Source organism: Bison bison, unplaced genomic scaffold (genome assembly GCF_000754665.1).
Source record: "Bison bison bison isolate TAMUID 2011002044 unplaced genomic scaffold, Bison_UMD1.0 scf7180017864456, whole genome shotgun sequence".
NCBI lineage: Eukaryota > Metazoa > Chordata > Mammalia > Artiodactyla > Bovidae > Bison > Bison bison.
The window spans coordinates 18,280,163-18,300,152 of record NW_011495018.1 but is presented as its reverse complement, the minus strand read 5'-3'; the positions used below and the strand labels follow the sequence as shown (position 1 = coordinate 18,300,152).

Genomic DNA, 19,990 nt, shown 5'->3' with positions numbered 1-19,990 from the left:
TGGACCTATTGTAAACTACTTAACTTTCCATCCCACCCCCAACTGAAACAAAGGTTCTCCAAAGGGACGATGGCAATTTTCACTTTTGGAATATTCGTTCAGTGCTTTGAGATCATGATGAAAGACCTGTAGCACGGGGAGGAATTGTTTAGGTGTGATCCCTTCTGAATCCATAGATATAATCAGAGTTGGTCTGCTTATAAAATCATCAACACACTATTTCCCACTGCACTAGGTGTTCTTTTGAAGTCTCTCATACCAAGCTCTGACCTTATTTCTCAAGATGTATCCACATTTTCTAAATGGGAGTTTTGGGGAAATACAAGACAGCCTCAACGTGCAAAATGTTTTTGAATGTTACTTTCCATTTAACACTTAAGGACATCAATAAAGTAAAATATGATATGTGTACTATGTAGTGTTAACTGGCATCTCATTAAAGTCAAGAGAAAAAGTGGATTCCCCCCCTCCATACATTCTTTACAGATTTATTTATCATTAGTGCAGAACGTTTAGGATCTTACATAAACATATTGTCACAGAATTCCTATATTACACATTGTCTCTGCTTTGTTTTTAAAGGACCAATTATAATCTATGTAGAAATTACTTATCAATTATACACCAGATTGATGTCCTAGCTTCTTATGAAAAAAGTAGAAAGATTTTCCTCCACCATTGGAATCAAGGTTTAAGAGTAAAAATGTGGGAAATGAAAATCAGCTCAAACCATGTTTTCTTCTCATTCTGATTTACTATCTCTCTCTCACTCTCACTAGGAAAGAGAGCTAATGGTTTGTACCAACTTCTACCTCCATGAAACTAGACAATTTTTTTAAATTGTCAGAAAGTAAAAGTGAAGTCGCTCAGTCGTGTCCAACTCTTTGTAACCCCATGGACTGTAGCCTATCAGGCTCCTCCGTCCATGGGATTTTCCAGGCAAGAGTGCTGGAGTAGATTGCCATTTCCTTCTCCAGGGGATCTCCCCGACCCAGGAAACGAACCCAGGTCTTCCGCGTTGCAGGCAGACACTTTACCGTCTGAGCCCCCAGTGAAGCCCCAAATTGTGATGCTATTTATTCTAGTCAGTGGCAAGCCCAGGACACGGCATGCTTCTCTGTTACTGATGACCTCATCTTCAGGTTTCTGAGAACAGTTCTGGTCCCAGGCTCAGTGCATCAGACTCTACAATGAATACCACCCACTATAAATACATTAAATCATCTTTAAGGTACAACATTGCAGTTCATGAAAATACTGCAGACCAAAAAAAGATATATTTTCCAAGGTACTAAAGGATCAAGGATAATTTTTAATTCATTCTGCCTTATTCTGTTTCATGTTTTAGAAGATCTGTTGTTGTTATTCTTTTGGTAGGAACCTTAAACATTCTCTCTACTCAGCAATCTTTTTTTTTTTTCTTCAGTATTTTGAACCTCCAACTTAGTAATACAGTTTTTAAATATGACATTTTGTTTTCAAACAGGAGTTAAGGAGTATATTAAAAATTCCTAATGAACCATTCCTCAGTCCGGGTGAGATGTGTAGTGGGTTTGAGTTCGTCAGTGGGTATAATGTGTACCTATTAAATAATTTGTTTAATCATCTCTTAAAACTCTGAGCCTTCTGGTATTACTTGCTGTGTATAACACATCTTTTATTTGTATTTAGATGTTTGGGTACGTGTTTTTGTTAAGGTTTCAGTCACTTTTCCTGCACCTAAAGAGGAGAATGGGATTTGCCAGTGATAAATGGGGAAGTTGACTAGCTAACTAATAAAGATTTGTCTTAATCAAGTATGATTTGTCAGAACAGGAGCGCACTGGGGTCAGGGCGCACGCAATGAATTATACAGCATTCACAGGAGAAAAGGACCCGGCAAGAGACCTCATAAATATGCTGCCATTACCCACTGCTAATTCGTATTCAAAGAGTGCTCTGCACAGCTAGTTTCTAGGTTGCAGAGCTGTTCACCAGCTTCCTGAGCTTTCTGTTTGTGTGAAAAAAGAAGTTTCATTATGTGTTGGCATCATCTGGGTTCTCAAGGTATACCAGTCCCCAAAACTGAGTTGATATCTATAATTTGAAGCATGGCTCATTACATTGCATCATATTACATGTGTAATATTTATTAAGTACCTACTGCGGGCTCTGCAACATGCTGGACATGGAGGGGAGGATGCAGATCACAAAACATTCTCTTTTAGAAGGTGTTTTGCATGCTTTCTTATGATCCTTTTCACGTCTTGTCTCTGTTGATTCAAAACAGCTATAAACATTTGTTCACATGACTGATTGCTGTGATAGGGTAAATAAGTCTTTTTCCTGGTCTTTACTTTGTAAATCTTTTCTGTAATTTGAAAAGGTGGTTGTTTTTCTTCTTCACATGGAACATAATTTTCAGTACTGCTCTGTGGCTGGAGCAACATTCAAAGCCAGCTGATCGGTGGTGTTCAGTTGTAGTTGGGAAGCTATAGCTTCCTTGGCTCTGAGAAGTCAACATCAGGACCAACCCTGTCCTCAGAGTTTCTTTTATGCATAAGTGGTCTATTGCATGTTTTTTAGATCAGATTATAATGATGACAAAATAGCTTGTAGTATCTCAGTGCCTAAATTGGGTAGAAAAGATCTTGGCATCATCCTTTTTAATTGGAATAACCACTCTTATAGTTGATGATCCCAGTCCCTCTTTGATGAAACTGATGTCCCTTTTAAAATAATAATTTAGTAACAGTAATTTTTCAAATTGTTTGAGAGTATGCTTTTGTTATATCAAGGGGGAAAAATGAATAGACTTTGGACTTCCCATGTCCAATGATGGACCCTCCGAGGAAGGAACGTTGAAATAGAAAGTTGGGAAAGCCCACTGTATCCATTCCTACTCTTATCGAATGAAAATTGTTAGCAATTGAGCTATTACTTTGTATATTTCTGGAAGCTTCCTTAGAACACTGGCCTCAGTCAGGAATGGAAAAAGAGCACAGTCCTCTGATTACTGAGCCTTTAGAAATTCCATGTCTCCTAATAGGATGTTTACAGTGGAATGTAGTAGAACATCGAGAATTCTATAGTGACGGGAATTTCTTTGCTTCAGGTGAGAAAGAACCCCACCAGTTCTGTGAATTATAAATGATATGAAGGAACTTACCCTGCAGTCCAGTGGTTAAGACTCTGTGCTTCCAATGCAGGGGGCATGGGTTTGATCCCTGGTCAGGAAACTAGGAGCCTGCATGCTGTGAGGCATGGCCAAGAAAATGTTAAAATAAGTTTTTTTTTAAAAGATGATATGAAGGGAATTGGTAGTGTGGTCAAGCCAAGGTTTACTTAGAAAGACGCCTGAACTTCAGAATAGACAAGTCCTCAGTGAAATCAAACCTGCAGCCCCTATAAGAAACACCGTAAAGATACAAGGCAATTTAGACAGATGGATGGTGAAAACAAACCAGAGAGCTAGTTCAGTTCTCAGAAACGAGTGGTCCTTACGTCGACAGTGAGCACTGTCTGAGCACGTGTGCAGTCACTGCATGTCTCACAAAAAACAAAATGCCCGAAATCCTGGAGAGGAACTGGGAACTCTAGGATTGAGGGTAGAAGAAAGAGTCGGACAAACAGGCCAGATGGCTGGGAAATAGACCCCAGAATATAAGGCTCTTGGACCTTAGAAGACTCATCTTGCTTTTCTTTCAAGTGGAAGAAGTCATTTTTTTAATTTTTTAAAGTTTGCCTTATACCTTCATCCTTGTATTTGATTTATGACATTGGAAAATTCATAAAAGCAGCTTCCTTTTTTGTTATGTGTTTATCCAAAGTGTTGCTCCAAATTGCTTGCCCAGAATGCCTATGATTTTGGCCATTTATGGACTGGTGAAAGCACAGTATATGCCAATGGCCATAACTATTGGCTTGGGGATCAATCAGATGTGGGTTTTGAATACTAGCCAACCGTGGGCAAATTACCTGACCTTTCTGAGCCTCACATTATCTTTAGGAAAGGTTAGTAATAGTCTGCTTCGTTTGAAGATAAAGTGCAGTTATCTGTCAAGTGCTTAGCACAGTAGCTGGCATACAATGAAGCAGTCAATAAATAATGGCCCAAAATAAAAAAGAAACCTTTCCTGGAGGGAAACATTCATTTCAGTATTTTATACACAGCCTGTAAGCAATAAACTTTTGTTGGGTATATATTAAATGAATGAAGTCATTTTTTTTTTAATGGCTAAGGGTTTAAGCCTACATACATACCTTTTCCCTCAAAAGAAGTCCCATCTCAACTTGTTAATACTCTACACAGAAGTTTGGTAAAAGACTCAATTTTAGTGGTTCCCTATTGGAGCCTGCTGCTACTGCTGCTGCTGCTAAGTCGCTTCAGTCGTGTCCGACTCTGTGCGACCCCATGGACTGCAGCCTACCAGGCTCCTCCATCCATGGGATTTTCCAGGCAACAGTACTGGAGTGGGGTGCCATTGCTTTCTCCGTATTGGAGCCTATTGAGATGGAATTAAAAATTCTTCTTAGAATTATGCTAATAAGTTTAGTATACAGCCTTGCCGATGAAGTCTAGTAAATTCTGTTGTATTGGAAACAATAGTTGCTTGTTTTATTCTGTATTTTAGAAACTCCCGATGTCACAGTGCTTGCTAAGAAAGGCAAACAGTAGTAAACTATATGAGTTTTACTAAAAGAAGTCTCTAAGTGCAATTTGATTATCTACTATCCTTCTAAGATCAGACTGATATTTCAATTTGCAAAATTGAATAATTCTTTACTGTCCTTCACCTGACATTGACCAGCACTTGACATCTGATGAGCTAGACTATCAAAATCCATATTATTTAGCCTTTTCTTTAATGTCAGAAGAGCAGCATAAATATTAGAAAATCTTTAGCTCCTTCGTACCTTTTATTTATTTATTTATTTTAGGAAAACAATAATTTGGGCTCAGTTTGGATCTTTTGTCACCTTACATCTCAAGTTAAAAAAAATACTAAGGTCACATCACCTTAAAACTCTGCTAGAATATACAATGAAACTATCCATCCTTTTTTGTTATGCTTTTCTCCACCTGTTCACTAACTCCCTTGTTTGAGTTTCATTAATTTCTACCTCTCAAAATGTCAGTATCTAAAATGCAGAGCCCTCTGCTTTATTCAGGAATAAACTGTCTCCATCTTTTTGTCTGCTTCATGGTACAGTATAAATTCTCCCCCTTAGCTTTTAGAGTTCTCTATAGACTACTCTGGTGTACAATTTGTGTGTGTTTGTGTATGTTTCAGTTAAACTTTATTTACAGAAACAAGCCACAGGCTGGCTGTATTGGCTCCAGGGCCCTAGTTTGCCCATTCCTACTCTAGAATAGTGGTTCTCAAAACATAGTCCTCAGGAACCAGCAACATCAGCATCATTCAGGAACTTGTTGGAAATGCAACTTCTTGGGCTCCAGCCCAAACCTGCTGAATTAGAAACTCTGGTTGTGGGGCCCAGGAATCTGTATTTAACAATCTGAATTATTTTTGTTTATTGATTGATCCAAAATCACTGTGGATGATGACAGCAGCCATGAAATTAAAGATGCTTGCTCTTTGGAAGAAAAGCTGTGGCCAACCTAGACAGCATATTAAAAAGCAGAGAATAACTTTGCTGACAAAGATCCATATAGTCAAATCTGTGGTTTTTCCAGTAGTCATGTTTGGATGTATGGATGTGAGAGTTGGACAATAAACAAAGCTGAGCACCAAAGAATTGATAATTTCGAACTGTGGTGCTGAAGAAGACTCTTGAGAGTCCCTCGGACAACAAGGAGATCAGACCAGTCAATCCTAAAGGAAATCAACCCTGAATATTCGTTGGAAGGACTGATGCTGAAGTTGAAACTCGAACGCTTTAGCCACTTGATGCAAAGAGCCGACTTATTGAAAAAGATATTGATGCTAGAAAAGGTTGAAGGCAGGAGGAGAAGGGGGCGACAGAGGATGAAATGGTTGGATGGCGTCACTGACTCAATGGATATGAGTTTTAGCAAACTCTGGGAGATAGTGAAGGACAGGGAGCCTGGCCTGCTGCAGTCCATGGGGTTGCAAAGAGTCAGACAGAACTGAACGACTGAACAACAAATTGATTGATCTGGGCTTCCCAGGTGGCTCAGTGGTAAAGAATCCACCTGCCAAGCAGGAGACATGGGTTTGATCCCTGGGTCGGGAAGATCCACTGGAGAAGGAAATGGCAACCCATTCCAGTATTCTTCCCCGGAAAATCACATGGACAGAGAAGTCTGGGGAGACTACAGTCCCTGGGGTTGCAAAAGACTTGGACACAACTTAGTGACTAAACAACAGTGATTGATCTATGTCCCATCTACTTCCACGAAAAGAAGTACTTTACAATAAAAGGTCAGGTAAGTGTATCAAGAGTAAAAAACCTAACCCAGGACGGAAGCCAGAAACCAGGAAGTAAAAGGAAGACTTGGGTAAGGGTGGAGGTGGGGGTTGATGTGTAAAGGAATCCTAAAGCAATGCCGTAATAACTGGGATTAAACTCACCCAGAGCTTCCTAGGATTCAGGCCAAAGAAGAAAACACACTGAATTACATAGCTTGCATTGTCCAATGGTACAAAATGAATTATTTCCTGGACTGTCACAAAAATTTTTTTTTAGTCAGGAAGGGGAGGAAGTGTGTGGTGGTCTTTAAATAAGACAAAGGAATGTGATCAGTCCTGTTCTTAAAATTAGCTTGACTGAAACAGTGTAGAAATATTCTTTATATTGTAATTTCTTAAAGAAATCTTATGAGTACCAAAGTCCCACTGTTAAAGGCATAAAGTTCTGTATTGGAGCCAGACATATGGTACTAAAGAGTGCTGAAGAATGAAAGCCAGGTCTTAACAAAGAGACCAACTAGAAAATTATTTATGGCTTCTAAAAAGTTTCTAGTGTGACTTCTAGAAAATTTTAAGAACATACATGTCTAGACCTCGCTCCCAGGAATTCTAGTTTAGTCAGCCTAGAATGAGGCCTCTACAACCCCGTTTGTTAAAAGTGCCATGAATGTGTCTAGTCCAGAACCGAAGAAGCACACCACCCGATGAGAGCCTTTGCCATTGACTGTCTCCTTCACATTTCAGTCATTTCCCTTGGACTTTAGAAGGAAAGAGTTGGCAGAAAATCCAAGAATGATAGCACTGGCCGAAAGCTGAAGAGTGGGTGTTTTGTGTTGTCAGTTGAAAAAAGACCCCATTGCTGTAGATCCCGGATAGCAGATAGGTCGTCTCGCTTGTGCCAAGCCTGATCAATTGCAGCAATTGCCTGGAGCGTTGCAAGGAGAGGGTTACTTGCAAGGCATGTTCAGGGCAATGTGATAGATTGATGACATCTGCCAGGTGTTTGGGATTAAGAGTGGCAGCCAGTATCGCATATATTTGTTGACTTTGCTCTCAGACTAGATACATGAATAGCAAGAGTGACATTTTGTTGAAAAATTAAAGAAACTGACTTACTCTATCACACTGAATTTTTATTTCTAGACTATTTCTTTTTTTAAAAAAAGTTATTGGGATATAGTTGATGTACAAAATCATATGAGTTTAAGTTGTAAAACATTGTGAGTCATAGTTTTTAAAGGTTATGTTCCATTTATAATTATTACAAAATAGTCACTATATTCCCTGTGTTGTACAGTATATCCTTGTAACTTATCTATTTTGTACCTCTTAATCCCCCATTCTGTCTTGTCCCTCGCCCTTCCCTCTCCCCACTGGTAATCACTAGTTTATATCTGTGAGTCTGTCTTTTCTGTTATATTCACTAGCTTGTTTTTATCATGTCTTTAATATCTACCTTTAAGATAGATCTTAAAGCCACCTTTAAGGATCCTCTTTTCACTTTCTCAATCTTCCCCTCTAAATTTTCAACATGGTTTGCTGCCTGATATTTCTTGAATGATGATCATCCTTTAAGTCAAAGTTTTGTGTTTCTTAATGCTCGAATGCAGCAGCATTAATATTCAGTGCTCCCCGCTCATACTCATTGTCCTGTGTTTCTTCAGATTCAGTGACTCAGTAACTTTCTGTTTCGCGTGTATTCAGTATATCCATGCTTCCTTCTCCTACTTAAACGTACATGTCTGCTTTCAGTGTGCTCAGAAGGGTCAAGATATGAAAAAATACTGCATAAAACATAAAATTTTAATTTATAAATCAGTGGAAACATTGGTCAAGCTCTTGAGTAAGAGGATAAATTAGATTGTTGTTGTTAACATGTATAAGATGTATAAGAAGATAACCTCTTCCATAGGAATTCTAAATGTTTTCTGTGAGTCAAAAATATTCCTTCCTTACACCATAAAGAAAAATTAAATCAAAATGGGCCAAAGGCCTATATACGAAATTCCCTGGTGGTCCAGTGGTTAAAAGTCCACACTTCCCCCACAGCAACCACAGATTCCATCCCTAGTTAGGAAACTGAGATCCTGCAAGCTGTGGGGTACAGCCAAAAAAAAAGACCTATGTGTAAGAACTAAAACTATAAAACTCTTAGAAGAAAGGATAAGGATAAATCTTCATGGTCTGGATTTGGCGATGGAATTTTAAATGTGACACTTAAAAACACAACAAAAGAAAAAATAGATATATTGGACTTATTAACATTAAAAAACTTTTGTACGTCAAAATACACTATCAAGAGACTGAGAAGACAACCCACAAAATGAAAGAACATATTTATACAGTACATACCTGATAAGGGTGTAGCATCCAGAATATAAAAAGAACTCTCACAGCTCAACAACAAAAAGACAAACCAATTTGAAAAAGGATAAGAAACTTAAATAGACATTTCTCTGAAGAAGACATACAGATGACCAACTGACACATGAAAGGTGCTCAACGTCATTAGATGCCGCTGCTGCTGCTAAGTCGCTTCAGTCGTGTCCGACTCTGTGCGACCCCATAGACAGCAGCCCACCAGGCTCCCCCGTCCCTGGGATTCTCCAGGCAAGAACACTGGAGTAGGTTGCCATTTCCTTCTCCAATGCATGAAAGTGAAAAGTGAAAGTGAAGTCGCTCAGTCGTGTCCGACTCTTAGCGACCCCATGGACTGCAGCCTACCAGGCTCCTCCATCCATGGGATTTTCCAGGCAAGAGTACTGGAGTGGGGTGCCATTGCCTTCTCATACCTACTAGGATGGCTATAAATTTTTTTAATGGAAAATAACAAGGTGGCCCAGGAGAAATAAGAACCTTCCTGCATCGCTGGTGGGAGTGTAAAATGGATAACCACTGTGAAAAATGAGTTTTGCAGTTCCTCAAAAGGTTAAACACAGAATTACCGTATGATCCAGTAATTCCACTCGTAGGCACATACCCAAAAGAACTGATATTTAAACAGATATTTAAATAAGTATTTGTACATGGTTGTTCATAGAAGCACTAATCATGATAGCCAAGGGGCAGAAACCAAAATATCCATCAGTGCATGAACGGATAAACAAAATGTAGTGTATCCATATAATGGAACATTAAATTTAAAAAATATTTTTAATACTCGATGAAGGAACTCTACTCCATAAATCTCTAGTACTTTGACCACCTGATGTGAAGAGCCGACTCATTGGAAAAGACTCTGATGCTGGGAAAGATCGTGGGCAGGAGGAGAAGGGGATGACAGAGGATGAGATGGTTGAATGGCATCATTGACTCAGTGGACATGAGTTTGAGCAAACTCCGGGAGATAGTGAAGGACAGGGAGCCTGGCGTGCTGCAGTCTGTGGGGTCGCAGAGAGTCGGACACGACTGAGCGACTGAACAACCACAACAAAGGAACTACACCCGCCGCAACATGAATGAATTCTGAAAACATGAAGCTGAGTGAAAGAAGCCAGGGCATATCTTCAACTTGGTGTGGTTTCGGTAATTTTTAGTACTTAAACCTGAAGATTACAAGCCATGCGAGTCTCACTACTCATGTGTTTAGATCTGGACATGCACCATGGCCACATGCCGGCACCAGAAGGAGAGAAGTGATTCTGTCCTTCAGGACTTCTTTCCCTTCCAGCTTCAGTTCACACCAAGAAGAGAGTTAAGACTAAGAAAAAAGACAATATCAAGAAAAGGGATGTCAAGGAAAACAATCCTACTATTTTAGTATTATTTGTATTTATGACAGTTGCATTTTTATGATTTTATCTGTCCCTATTTCCATTCCAAAACACTTCAGTAAAGTGTTACCCTATTAATCTCTGTGCATGGGTCTCAAGCCAGGAAAATAGGTTTTACCACATACATGCATTTGTGTGCATGTGAGAGAGACAGAGAGAGTGGGGGTAGGATGGAATGTCAGCTCCTCATCACTTGCTTTTCACAGCATTAACGATCAATTCAAATATATTAAATTTCCCACCTCACCTGATTCATTTGTTAAGCATAACAACTTTCCTTGCCATTGTGGCAAGTGGGGAAAGGGGTCAGTAAGATGGGCATTTTACCATTCTACAAGAGAATTGGCCTCTTGTTTTTTGAGAACAAAAATAGACTGAAGTCAAAGGTTTGACAAAAAGGACACTTCTAGGACGTTTTTTACTCTGCATAATTTGTGAACAACAGAAGGCCATTCCAGTAAAGACCATGAGACCACAGCATACTCCTTAACAGCTGGGATTGCTATATGGGAACAGTGTCCAGGAAATGTGGAGACTGTCTCTTTTCCCACTCTTGCCCAAATAATTACAAAGGCCTTTCTCGGGCACTGACATTTTAAATGTATATTAAAGTATTAAAGTGCTTTATCACCCACATTGTAATGCATTTGGAAGACACTTTCATTTAATTAAAATTTTTTGACTGCAAAGATCACTGACATAGGAGTTCGGAAACTTGGTTCATGGTTGCAGCTCTGTCAGTCATTAGCAGTGGGACCTGAATGATCACCCTCGAACTCCTCACCCTTGTTTGCTCATCTGTGCAATTAATTACTCTCAAGGCTCAATTTCTTCTAAAACTCTGGACTCCTGTTATGATAAATTTATAGAAGACAACTGTGTTTTCAAGCTCAGTGGTTCCTATGGACACAAATTTCCTGAGCACCTACATACGTAATCCATTGCCTCTTAAAATGCTGCGTACACTGGGAGGTATAAGAAATGACCTCCTCTTGAAAGAAGTTTGGGCTTCCTGGTGGTTTAGACAGTAAAGAATCCACCTTCAATGTGGGAGACCCAGGTTCGATACCTGAGTTGGGAAGATAGCCTGGAGAAGGGCATGGCAACCCACTCCAGTATTCTTGCCTGGAGAATTCCATGGATAGAGGAGCCTGGTAGGCCACGGTCCATGGGATCACAAAGAGCCGGACACAACTGAGCAACTAACGCTAAAAGAAGTTTACAGCCTCACAGGGAAGGAAGAACATACAAATAAGGAATCACCGGCAGATCCTATAGCAGCAAAGCAGGAACATAAATGAGGGGAAAGGGTCAGGAAGGTAGGTGGCAGCCTCCATGACCTGGCTCTTACGATGAGCCTGTGCTTATCATGTGGAAATGGGGACTCAGTATTGCTCTATATTCCAAATTTCAAAAGAAGCTCGAGGTCCAATTTTTTATATGAAATACACTTGTTTAAAAAAATTGTGTTGTTGTTTTTGTTGCAGACCAGTTCAGAAATGCTTAAAACAGTGTTTCACAAAAGCAAAACATGTTTGCCAGCCACATAGATCCTGCGGTTCTCCCAATAGCGACTTCTGAATAAGCAGATAATTATCAATAGAATGTTATACATTCAGTGATAGAAATGTGTATAGCTCACAGAAGAATACAGAGAGTGATTAACTCTACCCATAATGATTTCAGAAAGGCTTTCTAATTACTTTCTAGTCACTTGTCAATAGTTTACAGCCCTTTTTGTTTTTTTTAAGAATGATCCATTCATTCACCCCAGAGATCTGGACGCTGCTGACCCCGGCTCCCTTGTCTGTTAAGTAAATACATGTTTGGTAAATTCCCCAAGTGAGCCTTTGGAATGTGTTTTGACAGTTTTGCCCATTCAGATTTTCTGCTGCTTCATCTCCTGGCTTTAACATTCTTTATTGAATTGTGAAAATGGGATGTCCTTCCTGCTGCTCTGGTCTTATTTCATAGAATAGAACAGATTCATTCTCATTTCTGAATGGAGCTGTAATTAACATGGTTCCTTTTGTTTAACAACCTCAATTTACATAGTACCTGCTCATTCCAGAGCATCATTATTGGAGGCACAGCTTCATTGACTGATGTCTGAGGGCTCTGGGAATAGCATTTGCTAATTATCTGCAGCAAACCAGGTAACTAAGGGGAGGTTCTGCTATGACTTTGATGAAAGTAGTGCTGATGATTTTTTTAAATTGCTTAATGATAGATTTGATCATCCTAAAACAAAATAGAATACATATTTATCTGCCAAGTAGGTAATGTTAAGTCATCATTGCTGAAAGAAAGAAGGAAATAAAAGAATGAAAGAAACCTGGGGCCCTGTACATTCTTTTGATATGTTCGCTACTAAGAATGCATAAGTTTACTTTTAGGTTATATAAATATTTAAGTATTTCTGTAGTAATATCATCATCAAAGTGCTTGTAAATATTTTATAGTACAGTAAATGCAGGTGTCCTCAGAGGCCAAGTAGGCTACTGCATGAACCAGTGCTGTGGTAGACTTGGGCATTCTGAATATATGATACCACTTAAAATCATTTCAATTTGAATAATTTGTTATTTTTTCAGCATTGTCTTGGGGGGAGAGGGGAGGAGGGTAGAATACTTTTGTGGGTCTGAGTTGTCCCGTGCTCTCTAGTTTGCTAAAATGCTCCACAGAGAAAAAGAGGCATTAAGATTTTTTAGTCATTGAGTCCTAATATTTTAAAGCTAGAAGGGGCACTAAAGATTATCTATTCCAAGACTGTCATTTGACATTTAAGGAAACTGAGGCCTAGAGAAGGGAAGTGTTTTACCTAAATCAAACTACAGGTAAGTATGTCTGTATTTCTTTCGAGTGGATCGTAAAGACAGGGGAATTTGGAGATCCTTCCAAGATGTTATTTCTGTATTCTGTAAAACAGTGACATTAGCCACTTGTGGTTAGTGAGCCTTTGAAATGTGACTGGTTCTACCAACAAACTGAATTTTAAATTTTATATAAGTTTAATTAATTTAAAAAGCCCTATGTGGCCAGCAAGTACCATATTGGACAGAGAAGCTCTAGAATTACAATTTTCATCCCTGACTTATCACAGTCTACCTTGAATAAATATTCTACTACTTCTCATAAAATTTAAAAGACTGTCAACCATATACTTCTATTTACTTCCTCTCCATCTTTTGTGCTATGGTTTTCTTATATTTTACTTCTGTATATGTTGTTATTATTTTGCTTTACATGTGTCTAAATTTTGTGGACGCAAATTTCCATCTAATATCATCTCCCTTCAGCCTGAAGAATTTCCTTTACATTTCTTGTTACTAAATTTTGCTCTATAATACTCTCATTTTTCAATGTGTAAAACTATCATTATTTTACTTTTATGTTTCAGATACTTTTCACTAGATACGGAGTGCCAGGATGACTTTGTATCCCCCTAGCTCTTGGGGATATTGTTCCACTGTCCTCTTGTTTGTTTCTGATGAAAACTCAGTCCTCCTTCTTCTTAATGCTTTCCAGCAGGTTTGGACTTGACTCTCAGAGGGCAAGCACCGCAAGAATATGTGGGAATAAGAGGTTTCACTTTGCTAACCAGCCCCTTCTCCACTGCCTCTTTCATAGCAAGATTTGGAGATTGGGCGAGAATTATCAAACCAAGCAATTTGCTTTTGTGTTTAGAACTCTTCCAGATCCCATTTTGTTCTGCAAGCCTACATTTTTCACAGGACGTTTGACTGATTTCCCTTTATTCCTGAAAAGCCTCCCAGAGGGAGGCCTGAACTCAGACCAGGTACTCACTGTAGGTGTGAACGTTGCCACAACCCTTTGCTCACAAATGAGATGCTTCTTTCTCTCTAGAATTCATCACAACTTCCTCATATATACCAGGTATCTCCCAGAAAGAACGATAATTATTTTGTCTGGATTTTTCTTATTTCTCTGAGAATGAATATTTGTTATCTTTCTACTTCTGAATTGGAAGCAGTTCTTTATATGCCTTGAACTGTGAAATAATGAAAGATGGTAAAAGACGTGCCTTTTCCACATCCCCACCTATCCAGGGATCAAGAATTCAAGAAACTCTTCATGTCTGAGTAACATCGATACTGAGGATAACCCATTCAGGGCATGATGCCAGAGTCAGTGTCCAGGCAGATATGCTAAATGCCAAAGGATGGTTCATCCAGTCACTCTGTGAGCAGCTCCCTCCCGAGAAAGCTGTATGTCGGCTACTTTGCTCTCCCAAAGCAATACGTTTTTGCTTTTATTAAACTCAGTAGCTAGAATTTATTGAGCCATGTCCAAAATTCAGTACTCCAAATTGTTAGGAAAATATTACTTTGTGTTTTGCATCTGTCAGGTTGGCATTCTGCAATATACATAAGAAAGCACATGCTTCAAAAATAGCTCTTTTAGGGCCTTCTTTGGTTCCAGTGCAGAGGGTGCCGGTTCGACCCCTGGTCACAGAGCTAATATCCCACATGCCTCATGGCCAAAAAACCAAACATAAACAGAAGCAATGTTGTAACAAACTCAATAAAGACTTTTAAATGGTCCACATTAAAAAAAAATTTTTTTTTTATATATAGCTCTTTTAAGTCTTTCTATTCACTCCACACTCCACAGAAGTCCCCATATACAAAGAGCAGCTGGATAGTTGTGAATGCCTTTTACCTGTTACTAAAATTACTAATGAAGTTTCTGAGTGCCAGAAAATCATTTTACCTTCTGATGTCCAGTTAAGTCCAAGAAGACTTAACTGGCTGTCTTCAAATTTTAAATACTTTTTTGGAAAGTGAAAGTGAAAGTCACTCAGTCATGTCCGACTCTTTGCGACCCCATGGACTATACGGTCCATGGAATTTTCCAGGTCAGATTACTGGAGTGGGCAGCCTTTCCCTTCTCCAGGGGATCTTCCCAACCCAGGGCTCAAACCCAAGTCTCCTGCGTTGCAGGCTGATTCTTTACCAGCCAAGCCACAGGGAAAGCCCAAGAATACTGAAGTGGGTAGCCTATCCCTTCTCCAGGGGATCTTCCCGACCCAGGGGTCGAACTGGGGTCTCCTGCATTGCAGGCGAATTCTTTACCAACTGAGCTATGAGGGAAGCTTTGTTGGAAACCATATCCTTAATAAAGTTTGTAAAAAGAAAGTTATATATAAGTATAGAAAGGAATGATTATTTTATGCTTTACATACTTTATAGCATAATGGCTAACATCTTTTTTTAATATTTTGTATTTATCAAATAGAACATTTTTGGTGAATTATATTGAATACTGTAATTATATATATTCCATGTTTATATTATAACGTGATGTGAACTTCCGTCAGTCCTGCCTTCTGAAAATATTTCATCTCCAAAATACAAATTCAATACATTTTAAAAATTAAGTTCACTCACATGTCATGATTGTTCAGGTGACATTATTATTTTATGAATGAAGGGAAGTGATTCAGTGGTACAAGCTCCTCAAAATAAGTCTTGCCTTTTGTGATGCCAGTCCAGTCCTTCAGGAAATATTTTGCCAGATTTATAGTTCTCTGGTTCTTCTCCATTCCTTTATGGGGCAACAGAGTGTTGAATAACTATGATATTATCCCCCATCCCCTGTAAAATATATTGAAACAGAGAGGAAATGTTAGCCAAAACCTATTTTGTAGTGTGTGACCCAGTAAAAAAGGCCATAGATCAAGGATATGATGATTCATTCTGGGTAATTTTGAAAACAAAAGCTCACTTTATAAGTTTGAATGCTATACTCCCACAGTGATTTCCAACCCCCTTGTGAAAAGGACAGAAGAAGTTCAGGAAGAAACTTTTCTCTCCAGGAATTCATTCATCATGTTCATACTGACATGCAGAGTTCCAGCATGTACTGATAGCATCAGTTTTTATTTTCTTTTATGCTTCCCATTGTTTCTTAATCTCCAGAACATCCTCACAGTCAATAAGTACAGTACTCATAAAATTTATGATTTCTGAAATTATTTCAATAATGGCAGTATGGCAGTTCCCATTCTAAAGGTACTGTACTGCAAAAGTTTAAAGATCTGAAAGCTCTAGACTCAGTATGTCACATCTGCATTGATTTATAGTCTTTCTTGTATTTCTTATTGATATTTTATGTGAGTGCTTTTTTTTTAAGTTATTCAAGAAAAGTAAATCTAACAATGTTATTTTTTTTAGTGAAGTAATCCCTCAATGTCTATTTTTTGCAAGCAGAGTCTATTTTTAAAATAATTCCCTCTTAATTTGTTGTTTTATTTTGATTGAGGTAGCAGAACAGATAAGTATGCATAACTTACTTTGCTTGAACTTTTTTTTTTCATTGTACAAGTGTCAGCATTTCTAATATATTTGGCCTAGAATTTTCTTTAGTGGATCATTCAAATGGAAGGTTGTTGCTGTTCAGACACCAAGTCGTGTCTGACTCTTTGCCACCCCATGAACTGCAGCACACCAGACTCCCCTGTCCTTCACTATCTCCTGGAGTTTGCTCAGATTCATGTCCACTGAGTCAGTGATACCATCTAACCATCTTATTCTCTGCCACCTCCTTCTCCTTTTGCCTTCAATCTTTCCCAACATCAGGGCCTTTTCCATTGTATTGCCAGAGTACTGGAGATTCAGCTTCAGCATCAGTCCTTCCAATGAATATTCATGGTTGATTTCCTTTAGGATTGACTGGTTTAGAAGAAAGTAAAGAATTCTGTTTCTAACAAATGCATAGTATTTGCCTGTTAAGACCAGAACATATGCACTTTTGCCAATATCTCATCTTTTGTCAGATGGGGTTAGTACTTTGGATAGTGACATATTTCCCAGGAAGCAAAGAGATTGAGGGAATGACTTGAACATCTCAAGAGACTGGAGTTCTTCACCTCTTGTTCCATTGATTCTTTCAGTAGCAGACTGTAGATCCATTCAGAAGAGTTTTTCCTGCAGTGAACCTGATAGAAACATGGATCTGTCACCTGCATTCCAGTGCTGCCTTCTCCAGTGCCACACAGGATATGCTTTGAGAGCAGGAATAAACCCCAAAACCTTTCATGTATTCCATTTTTCATTTTATCCTCACATTGCTTTATTCCTTCCCGTGAATTTTTGCTGGAAACATTATCCTAATGATGAGACACACAAGTAATAAATTATTTCATATTTGTTTGAGATTATATACCATAAATCCCCCCCCCCCCCTTTGTTTTTGGCCACACCACACAGAATGCAGGGTCTTGGTTCCCCCACCAGGAACCAAACAATGGCAGTGCAGATTCTTTACCACTGGATTGCCAGGGAAGTCCTAATACCATCCTCTTGAACGAGAGAATATTATATAAATAGTATTTTGCTGAACTAATTATAGTATTGATGGTGTTCATAGATACTAGAGATTTTTAAGTTAAAAGTATATTAAAATTGTTATATTATGTTGATTAAAGAAATTCAATGTAATAATAATACAAAATAGTATGACAAAATTGAATATTATAGTCATTTTGCAAAAAAGAAAAATGCAACTCATAGTTGTTTCCTACTTCTCCATTTTTGGTGTCATCTTCCACTTTTATGATGTCTCCACTGGGACCATATATCCAATTTTACCTTAAGGATACATTGTGTGGCATCAGTAATAAAAAGCTATTATCAATCTGAGAGGAGATATACTAGAAATTTAGTAACCTGTGAAGAATTTTCAGTTTTGTATAGGTGTCAAAAATATAATTGAGGTTATTGTATTTAAGCAGTTCTTATTATTTGAGCTTTCTATCATGAAAGGAATATGCAGTCCTTTTTTTGATGTGCCGTGAAATATGAACTCTAATGTGACATTTGTCCTTTAACTGCTAAACCATCACTATTAGCACAGGAATTCATGAGTTGAAGGGCTTGATCTTGGTTACTGGTCACATCCTGGCGTCTATACCCAGCACGGAGTGTATTGAGTGCATTGATTTTCATGTACTATACAATTACATACATTTGTGTGGTACACTATAAATTTCAAAAGATTTTTGATTATCTCATTTGACTCTTAACAACAATTTTCTGAAAAAAAAAAAGGAGAGATTTTTTTTTTCCCAATGAATAAAATTGCAGTTCAAGTGGATTATGGAAGACCTAGTTTTTAGGAGGATGTCGGAGTCATAATAGTTCATTGTTTTTTGTTTGTTTTTACAGAAACCGCTCACTGAGCTTTATTTTGTGTGTGTGTTTAATTTTTATTGGAGTTGCTTAACAATGTTATGTTAGTTTCTACTGTACAGCAAAGTGAATCAGATATATATATATATATATATATATATATATATATATATCCCCCCTCTCTTTTTTGGATTTCCTTCCCATTTGGGTCACCACAGAGCACTGAGTAGGGTTCCCTGAGCTGTACAGTAGGTTTTTGTCATTGGTTTTTTTATATAACTAATCCTGAGCATTCAATAAATTCTTCACCTGTTATCCTTTTGGTACTTCAGAAGGTTTTTTTCATTTATAGCCAAAGTCATCTTTCCTAACTCAGATTTTCTTGTCCATAGAACAAATTGGCCAGGAGATGTTGGAAAACCTCAGTCACGACAGAGAAAAGATACAGAGAGCACGTGAAAGGGTAAGTAGAAATGAGATAATCTTTTCACACATTCAGTAAAAGAAAAAAACATAAGCCAAAAAAATATGTAAAAGGTCTTGGGCAGATGCATAGACTATAGCAATTACATTGATGAAAGATCCCCTGGAGAAGGGACTGGCAGCCCACTCCAGTATTCTTGCCTGGAGAATTCCATGGACAGAGGAGCTTAGCAGGCTTCGGTCCATGGAGTTGCAAAGAGTCAGATACCACTGAGCCACTTTCACTTTCAAGCGCGTGTAGAAAATGGCGACGGTGAAGGAGGGTGTAGAGCCTGGGGTAGGGGGTGGGGAAGTGTGTGATGCAGAAAGATTAAGCTGACTGTGTGCCTCCATAGCAAAATTCCCCCAGGTAGATATTTTATTTAGTGCTGTAGCTAAGAAGAGGCTTCCCTGATGGCTCAGCTAGTAAAGAATCCTCCTGCAATGCAGAAGACACAGGAGACTCCGGTTTAATTCCTAGGTGGGTAAGATCCCCTGGAGGGAGAAAATGGCAACTCATTCCAGTATTCTTGCCTGAAAAATTCCATGGGCAGAGGAGCCTGACTAGGGCTACAGTCCAAAGAGTCACAAAGAGTTGGACACGACTGAGCGTCTAAGCACACATGCACATAGCTAAGAAGATCATCGATGGAGATTTTGGAGTATGTCAGCAGGTCTTTCAGAGTGAAAGTAAACATATGAATCTCATCTTCCCTCAGCTCCTTTTGTTTCAGTTTTTATTCCCTAGGACTGTGTGCATTCTTAAGGTAGAGATATTGATTTATGACCAGATATCTATTAAACTTTGTCAGCCTGTGAGACATTTGCTTTTATATCCAGTTCAAGTATCCAGTTTAAATCTCCTGGGATTATCTATTACATGTAATTTTCTAAATCCAAGAATTTTTTGAGATTGTGTAGGCATCAAAAATGTATTTTACAGTATGTAACCTTTTTTTAATGAATTGGATTTTCCATCATGAAAGAAAACCATTGCCTGCTAGTGCACTTTAAAAATAATCTAATTGCCTTAAGTTTCATTTTATTCTGTGTTAATGCTGCTTTTCTCCTCCTAGCTTCGGGAAACAGATGCTAACTTGGGGAAGAGCTCCAGGGTTCTGACAGGGATGTTGCGAAGGTAAGAGTCAGGTAGGGTCTTCCTTTCTCTCTCTTCCTTTTTTTACAGTGTATTTTTCATCTCGTTGCAACCAGGCATTTTCCAGACATG

General features: G+C 38.5%; 1 protein-coding gene across 3 annotated transcripts in view; it reads left to right on the top strand.

Annotated features, from left to right (window-relative positions):
• The window catches only part of VTI1A (vesicle transport through interaction with t-SNAREs 1A), a 372,758-nt gene that overhangs the window by 204,347 nt on the left and 148,421 nt on the right, over positions 1 to 19,990 (top strand). For all 3 annotated transcript variants that reach the window (XM_010859321.1, XM_010859322.1, XM_010859323.1), the window contains 2 exons: positions 18,693 to 18,763; positions 19,839 to 19,900. In XM_010859321.1, the coding sequence (XP_010857623.1) occupies positions 18,693 to 18,763; positions 19,839 to 19,900 (133 nt within the window). The remainder of the gene's footprint in view (positions 1 to 18,692; positions 18,764 to 19,838; positions 19,901 to 19,990) is intronic.